General features: G+C 47.7%; 1 protein-coding gene across 5 annotated transcripts in view; it reads left to right on the forward strand.

Moving 5' to 3' along the window:
* The window catches only part of PLEKHA2 (pleckstrin homology domain containing A2), an 85345-nt gene that overhangs the window by 40495 nt on the left and 35220 nt on the right, over nt 1-9630 (forward strand). For all 5 annotated transcript variants that reach the window (XM_023737862.1, XM_023737864.1, XM_023737865.1 and 2 more), the window contains one exon: nt 6322-6378. In XM_023737862.1, coding sequence (XP_023593630.1) covers nt 6322-6378 — 57 coding nt within the window. The remainder of the gene's footprint in view (nt 1-6321; nt 6379-9630) is intronic.

Here is a 9630-nt window from a genome sequence, read left to right on the forward strand (position 1 = left end):
CTGTCACAGTATAGGGAGAGCAATTAGGGTCACATAACATTGTATGTATAAATTTTTGTATGAGAGACTAACTTGAATTGTAAACTTTCACTTAAGTACAACAAATAAAATAAAAATAAAGAAAGAAAGGAGGAGAACAGTTCTACTCTGACACACATGGGGTCTCTGTGAATTGGAATTAACTTGATGGCAACTGGTTTTTATGATGGAAGAAAATGACAGACTTGGTGACTGACCGAAGTGGTGAAGTAAAATAGCTAAAGGTTTAGTAAGCTCACTGGGGAGAGAATGTGAGGCCACTAACAGAGATGGGAGTTGGGAGAGGAGCCAGTCGGGGGTGGAGGGGAAATGACATATTGACTTTGAGGCCAGTGTGCAAGAAGCTGAGTTGAGGAAAGGAGAAAGAATGGCTTATCAAATTTAAGGCTTTGGAACATTCAGGTGGCCAGTAGTTAGTAGATTATTGGAGACTTGAGACCTGAAAGTATCCAGATGATGTAGAGCCTTTGACTGTCTTTAGGTCACTATCACCAGAGTTGGAAGAAGGGAACTTAAGGGAGCTAGGAGCATTGGCCACATCATGAAGCTCATCGTGGCTAATGCAGGTGCTGGCGCATGTCAGCTAGAAACAGACATCCAGATAATAGAATGAAAACATTAAAACAGCACAGCAGTTTATGATATAGAATTGACCTTTCATGAAGGGAAAGATTAAATACATATTTTGAAATGGAGAATGGGGAGAGTGGCCATGGCATTTCACAGTTCTTCAGGTTAGTGTCAGGAAGTAGAACTACAGGGTGGAGGGAGGAGATGTGTTTGACACCAGAGCAGTGAGTGAAGTCCCTGCTCAGATCACCTGGGAATAACCTGGTTACTTCCCTCTTGGCTATTCTCTCATGCCAGGGTGAGAGTTTTGGAATGTGGGCCAGAGGAAGTTATGCTCCTCCCCTCCATTCCCATTACACGGCTCTCTTTAGGTAAGCCCTTTCCCGAGAATCTGTTTGGCCGTGGCTTTTGCAGTTTGAGCTGTGGTTTCAGCTCATGGGCAGCCATGTTGGCCCATGTCCTACCTATGGGGTTTCCATGTACATTCTCTTCTCTCCTTCCCCTGTTTCTTAACTAGCTAGCTTTTTATATCTGCTTGCTGTGTTCCTTGCTGTTTTCTGGGCACTGCAGGAGTATATACGAGAAGGTAAGGAGGCAACAGCATCTGTCCTTTCCCTGTTCCACTCTCTGAATCCCTGGTCACTTGAGATTTGGCACCCAAGAGCCAGTTTGACTAGTTCCTGCCCTACCCAGCTTGGGCAACCATATAGAGCCTCTTTTGGTATAAGCCTGCTGGTCCTGCTCCTGTATTTACCTTTCATTGGTAATCAACTCTTAGATAATGAGCAGGTCCTTGTACCTTTGAAGGATTGTCTCATGGGAGGTGGCATGGTATAAATAAAGGAAACTTCATGGGATTGGGGAGTGAGAAAGGGTTGAGACTGAATACTGGCCTAACTACTTACTACTCATGTGACCTGCTCAATCCTTAGTTTCTTTATCTGTAAAATGGGATTGTTAGGTTTAAGTGACAGTGTGGGAAATTACCTAACAGCATGCCTGGCACATAATAGGCTTTAAACATACGTCAGTTGTCATCTTCCTTTCTCATGCTGTGCTTTACTAAAGCACTGGGTTGGTAGTTGGGAGTTATGAGCTCTGTCTTTATTTGAGTTCCTTGGGGGAGTCATTTCCTCTATTTGAGCCTCAGAGGACTCACGTGGTGAATAAGGAGGCTACAACACAACATCTAAGGTGTCTTTTAGTGCTGACATCCTGTGAATTTATAAATCTGTGGTTGGGTCTTCTGGTCATTTCTGTGTTCCTTGTTACCGTCACTAGAAGACACGAAAGGAAGTAGAAGACACATGCGTAAGTTTTTCTACTTGAACAAGATATAGTGTTGCTTTAGATAAAGGCTTCATAGGGAGGTGTGTTACATCTGTGTTTGGGCATCTCAGTTCCTTCCTTGGTGATCGAGATGAACAAGCCTTATACTTTACGTACGTGGTGAAGGCCCTCTCCTTCAAGATCCTTAGTGGAAAGAAGAGGACTTGAGCAGAAAACAAGGCGGAGGCAGTGTCTTCATAAAAACATCAGTCATTTAACAAGAACCACTGTGTGCCGTACATTGTTTCAGAAAAATTAGAAGTCCGAGAAATGTACAGGCTCCTCTGGACTTACAGACATCCTCACTTATGCCTTGCTGCTAGCCATACATGGCACAGAGTCACCCTTTCCCCTGCCACTGCCCTCCTCTTTTCGTCCTCCTCCCTATTTACTGTTGATGCAGCAGCCACGGTTAGTCTTGCTGCTGCTGTCTGGGCGTGGCCCTTTCTGCCACAGCTGCTGTGTCTACAGTGCAGTGTCAACAGGACCAGCCATTGTCTACAGCAGTGGTCCTCAAACAGTGGAACCACCTGGGAGCTTAAAAAAGTACAAGTGCCTTGGCCCTATCTCAGATCAATTAAAACTCTGGGGATGAAGGATGGATATTAGTTTGTTTAAAAATCTCCCCAGGTGATTCACATACACAGTCCTTCCAGAACTTTATTCCCGTCAGCTTCTTCCTCCACTGCCTATCTGCTCAGATACCTTCATCTTAGATGCTTCCTGTCCTTTTCCCCAGCCTGTTCCTTACCTCCCTCTCTAAATCCTTGACCCCTTTTAGTTGGGCCTCATTCCTTTCACACCCCCTCCCCCCTGATTCCTGCCCCACCCTGCCCCTATTCCAGGCCACAGGAACTGCTAACTCAGTTGGCACATGGCTCTGGCAATAGAGAGAGACCCTTTCTTAGCACCCAAGTTCAAACCATCAAATGTCTTCCCAAAGAAACTTTGTATACCAGTGGTGGATAGAAGCTGTGTAGGTTTTCCGGTACTTTACAAGCTTAGCAGATTTTTAAGGACTGGCTTGGGAATTTAACCACCATGCAAATATTGTTTTCATTTAAAAATTGAGGAGTCTGCTGTGTAAAGCGATATAATTGTATTCGTGTTCTCGGTGTGCTTAGTTAAGATCTAGTTGGAGGGAAGAGACTTAAACCCATGGAAAAATATACTCCAGGACAGAATCCAGGGCTAGGTTTTGTCCCTCAGACCAGTGAGTCTCAAATTTGGGCATATTTAAGGATCACTTGGGAGCTTTTTAAAAATATGCATACTCTGACCGCATTCCACTTGATTCTGACTCAGTGTTCTTGAGGTCAAGCTTGGGCCTGGGCTTTTTGAAACAAGATCCCCGCGAGCTGATGATGCACACCAAAGTTGGAGAAAGATCCGTGTATGTGACACCAGAGAGACGGGAGGTCAGTGCAGGCCGGGGTAGGTGGAAAAGGGTCCTGAGTGTCCTCCTTTTCCTAGAGGAGACAGTGCCGTGGCCAGGAAAGACAGGCTTGTTAGGCTCCTCTCTGCAGCTCCGACACCTTGCCCCTCCCTAGGTGCTGTTTCTTGATGTTCCTGCCCTGACATCTGGCTGCCTCAGCCCTCAGCTCAGGCATGTTGGCACATTCTTCCTTGATCAGGAAGTGTCTGCTTGGGGCCGCCAGTGCGCCGTCCTTGCAGCTGGCTGCCACCATTAATCTTGTAGTTCCAGTAATTAGAGCGGACACTGAGCCATCGCTTTGGATCAAGCCTTAGGGATCCTGGGGCTGTTTTCTCCTGTGTCATCCATTTCCTTCCAGCTTAGGAGGAAGGTGGTGGGGGACTGCATTTTCAGACGGGCGTCATGTTTTCCTGGCTTCTCTTGGTCGAGAGGAGGTAGAGATTAGCCTAGGAGCAGACAACGGGCGGGGTGTGGGTGAGAGGGGTGAGGACCCTACATAGTCCCCTGGGGTAACTGGGCCTGGAAACTGCTGCTGTATTTTGTTCTCTGAACGGGGAGAGCTTGAAAGGGGGGCAGGGACTGAGGGTGGAGCAGCCTCCGAGGGGTGGAGGGGATGAAGTAGTTGAAATCTGATCGGCTTGTATCTGTCATTACATGTGGGTTAGTGTCAAAACGGCTCCCCAAGTCCCACCACATCACTCATAATTCAAGATAGGGCTCTGGAGGCCTTTGGGCTGTGGTTTGGGGTGACGAGAGCGAGTTGTGCAAGACCAGCCCTGAGACTCGGTATTTGCATCTTGTAATTAGTGTTGTGGGAGGGGAGAGGCTAGCATATACCATATGCTAGGCTCTCTCTCTGTTTCCCCGTAATTCTCACAACACCTCTATGAAATGGGGCTTATTATCCCAGTTTTATGGACAAAGAAACTTGCCTGCGGTCATGGAGTGATTAATGTCATAGCTAGATTTCAGCAGCTCAAGCTCTCTAAATTATACCATGCTGCTCCAGAGCATCGACGCAGAAGTCAGGAGACCTGAGCTGTAGTTCAGGCTGTGCCACCGATTGTGTGCCTTTGGACAGATCCCCTCACTCACAAGTCACTTTCCTCAACTGCAAAACAAAGGATGAGGGAGGGGGCGAGTAGCCGCAGATGCTCAGTCTCCAGCAGAGGCCTGTGGCTGCGGCCCTTGGCTACCACCTGGGCGTGAGGACTTGGCGTGCTTTTAGCCGTCTTAACTGTATGCAGAGCTGAGTCTTTGCCCAGAATGGTTAGCTTACTCCTCTAGGGCAGTGTCACTCTGGGGAGCCGAAGCTCCTTTCTGGACTCTGATTTAGGGACTACAAGGCATATCTCTCTTTTACCCAATAGAAGTTTCCTAAAACAAAATACAAAAAAGCAACTGACTATGTAGTTCCAACTATGTATTTGAAAAAAAAGTGCAAATCAAATTATCCATATTTGAAATGCTAATGTGGCTACTCAAAGGCAATTTTTTAGATGGATCCCCTCATTTGCAAAGGGAGGGAGATGGAGTATATGGTCCTAGATCTAGCACCAAGATTCTAGGTTTTCATAATCCTTTTGTCATGGTATTATCCCCACCCAGTTTCTTGTGAATCAGAAATTTCCCACATTGAGTTTGTTTCAAGTGATGTATATTAATTTAGATAATTATGGCTAGAAGGACTCCTCCCTATCATCTAAGACATTTCTCAAGGGGATTCTCCTGGGATGACAGGCCACTGAGACACATTGGTACCAGTGACAACTTTCACTGTTAATCCCTTGGGAAATTTACTAAATTCCCATTATCCAAGATTCACCTCTGTTTATTGCTCTGAGATGACCCCAGGTAATGCAGTCTTCCAAGGTTATTCTTAGAAGCTTATGGCAACTATTTCAGAGGTCACCAGAAGCTATGGAGAGATTCTTGGAGTGGATTTTCCAAGTGATAAATGAGAAACTCCAAGGCTGTGACTTCTAATCTTGGCCATTTCTTTGGTTGGATTCTTCCTGTGTTGTCATTGCTTCATCTCTGACCGTGGAAAAATTAGAAACCCAGAGAGGTTCTGCCAAGGGAGAGGATTTTGCCAGACATGGTGCCTCTGAGTTTCTTGCTGCTTTAATTGTTGTTGTTAGTTGCCATCAAGGCGATTCCGACTCTTGGCGACCCCGCGTGTGCAGAGTGGAACTGCTCCACTGGGTTTTCAAGGCTGTGAGCTTTCAGAAGCAGATCACCAGACCTGTCTTCTGAGCGCCTCTGGGTGGGCTCAAATGGCTAACTCTTCAGTTAGTAGTCAAGCGCTTAACCATTTGCACCACTAGCATATCACATTTAATGTTTTATCATGTACAAACGTCACTTCATTTGGTGCTCATAACAGTCCTGTGAAGTAGGCTGACAAGTTATATTTGTTATTTCTGCTTTGTGTGGATTTTTACTCCATCTGTTACAAAAATAATTTGAAGTGTCATAAAACAGGAAAAAAATACTAGCTAACACTTATGCCTCCTATGTACCGGAGACTGTTCCAAGTGCTCTTAAATATATTAACTCATCCTTACAACTGCCTTATGAGGCAGGTACTCTTATTATCCCAACTTTTGGAAGGAAAAACTGAGGCTCAGAGTGGTTAAGGATTTGCTCACAGCCAAGTGGTGGAGCCCACACTTTTAACCACAGAATTAGAATATCTGTATAATAATATAGCTGAGGGTAACGTTAATGTACAGGTTATGCGTGCCATAAAAATCCTGTGACAGGAATTGTTATCACCGTCTTACAGGTGAGGAGAGTGAGCTACAGAATGGTTAAGTGAATTGCTCAAGGTTGCACAGCCCATAAGTGGCCTAAGCAGAACTAGAATCTTGGTCTTCTGTCTCTTAATGCTGTCTCCACTTCCTCACATAACGTTCTTCTTAAAAAGAAAAATGTATGTCTTTCAGAACCTGGCAGTTGGGGCAGGAGCCGTTGGATCTTTGCAGCTGACCTACATCTCAAAGGTAATGTCATCCTGGAGCTCTGGGAATTCATGTTCTCTAACTAGGTTTAGTATGTAAACAGGAGGCAGTGTCAGATCCTTCGGGTGTTAGCATTTGGGAATGTTACCAGGACATGAAAGTGCTCCCCTTCCCTCAGGTATTGCCTGTGTAGCTTTGCTGCTGACCAGGGGCGGTTGTGATGCTGATTAGCAAGTTCTTAGAGGGCAGGACATCTTTACTCTTTAGGCCCGTCAGTCAGCAATGCTCCCAGCTCCCAGTAAAGGAGATACTATAGGTGGTGGTTCAGCTGGAGGTAGGACCTTTTTTTGTAATTGGGACAAAAAAGAACACAGAAACAAAAGAAATCCCGTAACTGTAAAGGATTCTCTCAAAGAGTAATAAATTTAAACAGCAGGAGCTCCGAAAGAGTTGGGGCTTCACTGGAATTTTATCTGTCACCTGGACAGGATTACTGCAGAGGGAAGGCTAAGAATACTCAGAGAAGGTGCTCGTATGTGCCAGGAAACATTCAGCAGCCAGATAACTGCCCAAGAGGCTGGCAGGCAGGCTGACCGGCCGTCATCTGTCAGCCCCTCTTCAGTGTGGAGGGTGGGGGTTAGTTAGTGGTGCTCATGAGTAGCTGCTGAATTCAGCTTATTCAGGGGGCCCTCCCTGGAGTCAGCAGCCGTGCTGACCTGTGATGCCGCGGTGAGAAAAAGGTCAGGGACGTAGAGCCTTTCCAGAAAGAGGAACTCCTTGTACAGTGTGGAGAGCCAGGTGGCTCCCAGCCAGCACTGAGCTTCCGGAAGTCCTGCTCTCACCACACACCCTGCACTTCAGGCTTCTTGGGGGCCTCTGCTTCCCTGTCCACCCCCTCCCATCTTCAGAAGGTTAAGACCTGGGGGACCCCTGAGTTGAATGGCTCCCGGCTCTTTCTTGTAGCAAGCTTTGGGAATCTTTGTGTTTGGCCCCCCAGTCTTAGCTGGCATGGGAGCTGAGACAGAGGAGGTGGACCAGGGGATCCTGGGGAGGAGAGGCCACCTTTAGCGGAGGGGCAGGCTGCCCCTGTGCCTGTGGGCTGCAGGCACAGCTAAGTACAAAGGCAGAAGATGCAGGGCAGTGTCTGAGCAGATCGGAGAGAGGAGATAATAACCTCAGGGGAAGGGGGAAGGGCCTTCCAAAGTACAGCTTTGCTAGCACAGCTGCGGGCAATTTGTACTTGCCCTGTGGTAAGAAATGTGGCTCCCTCTGCCAGGCCAGGCAGGCCAGAGGCCTGGGGCCCTGCCCTCCCGCTCTCTCCTGTCCTCATTAGGTCATTCCTCTGGAGGCTTGGAGAACACGAATTGAGAGAGGGGGCAGCAGAGAACCTCGTTATTAATGGAAACCAAAACCTCCCCTGTCTGAGAGGGTTTGGGAATTTTTTATTTTTGACGGGGGCAGAGTGAATAGAATCTCCTGCTGAATCATGATATAAATACACACACACGCACACGCACACACACGCACACACACACACACACACATATATATATAAACGCAGCTCAGATGAGGGCTTTTAGAAATCTCAGCCTCATTTAGAAAGGATGGACCTGCCTTTTAGCTCTTAATGGGAGAGGCAGGCCTGGGTGGGCATGCAAAACCCACAGCTGCCACTGGGTCAGGTTACACAGAGCACAGAGCCTTTATAACTCCTGCCTCATCCACTGCCAGAAAGCATGGGCTTTCCCAGAAAAACATTTAGCCATGGTACTGGTATCAAATTCAGCATTCTAGGTTATTTCAGAGGAAAACGGCTTCTTTCTTGCTAACCCCTCCATAGTCCCTCACGAGTAAAGCATTTAACCACAGTGCCAGACAGCCTGCCTTGTGGTATTTGTATGGTCTCTCTGCGCAGGGCTTTCTCCTCCATAGCTGTCTCTTGAGGGCGAGTGTTAGGGAATTAGGGGATGGCATGTGGTCCTGCAGAGAGGCAGACAGAGATGAGAGTGATTGTCCTGATGCCATCCAAGACATCAGTGGCGGCAGAGCCAGTTTTAGGCAAAGTAGAAAATAGTTGAAGCTGGTCTTTGGTACCACCCACCCTCCCACTTTGCCTAATGGCCCTTCTCTTGTACCCTGGCTGCCCCAACCCTATCTTGTGTCTTATTTTGTCAGGGCCTTGCCCAAAGCTAGCTGTCCTGAAGAACTTCTAGAGTGGTGGTTCTTAACTTTTGGGGAGGTCGTGGATCCTTTTGAGAGTCTAATGAAAAGTATGGACTCCTTCTCCAGGTAAATGTATACACACCCCTGATTCGGCCTATCATTCCAGGGGGCTCATGGACCTTCTGAAGCTGGTCCAGAGGCCTCCACCTTAGAGCACCTGTAATCAGACTGTGTACGTGGCTGCTTGTTGCTGTGCTCTTTCTGCCACCTGTGGGGCAAGGTCATCCTGGATATTGGGGCAGAGCTGCACCAGAGCTCCAAGACTTGTGTTTTGTTGTTGCTGCTGCTGCCGCTGCTGCTGCCAGTGGGGCCCCAGCTCCACTTCTGGCCCAGGGCAGACAGGGTGGTGCTGGCCTTAGCAGTGCCCTGCTGCTGACGCGTTTGCTGCTCCTGTGGTCTGTGGTTGATCTGATAAGGGCCAGTTGTTGAGAGTCTGTTGAGCTATGGAGCATCCCCAGCCGCGTCACTCTACCAGTGACCTGTGCCCATCACCTCCTCACATCCCTGACCTCCTTTTCAGTCAGCCGGCTACTGTTGTGCATGCTGCCCAACTGGCCACCTCCGGGGGTGCCGATGGTTATACCTCAGCGCCCTGTCTAGAGTCAGACTGTCAGACGTCCTCACCCCTGCAACCACACTTCTTTATGAGGATCCATTTTTCCTTCACTACATCTGAAGGAAGGTCCCTGGGTGACGCAAGCAGTTTGCACTTGTCTAATAACCTAAAGGTTGGCAGTTCAAAGCCACCCAGTGGCACTGTGGGAGAAAGATCTGGCGATCTGCTTCTGTGAAGATTGTTGTTGTGTGCTGTTGAGTTACTTGTGACTCATAGCAACCCTATAGGACAGAGTAGAACTGCCCCCTAGGGTTTCCTAGGCTGTAATCCTTATGGGAGCAGATGGCCAGGTCTTTTCTCTCTCAGAGCTGCTGGTGGGTTTAAACTGCCAACCTTTTGGTTAGCAGCCAAACGCTTAACCATTGTGCCACCAGAGCTCCTTTTTGTGAAGGTTACAGTATAGAAAACCCTATGGAGCAGTTCTACTCTGTAACACATGGGGTTGCCATGAGTCA

The sequence above is a fragment of the Trichechus manatus genome, unplaced genomic scaffold (genome assembly GCF_000243295.1).
Source record: "Trichechus manatus latirostris isolate Lorelei unplaced genomic scaffold, TriManLat1.0 scaffold00109, whole genome shotgun sequence".
Classification (NCBI taxonomy): domain Eukaryota; kingdom Metazoa; phylum Chordata; class Mammalia; order Sirenia; family Trichechidae; genus Trichechus; species Trichechus manatus.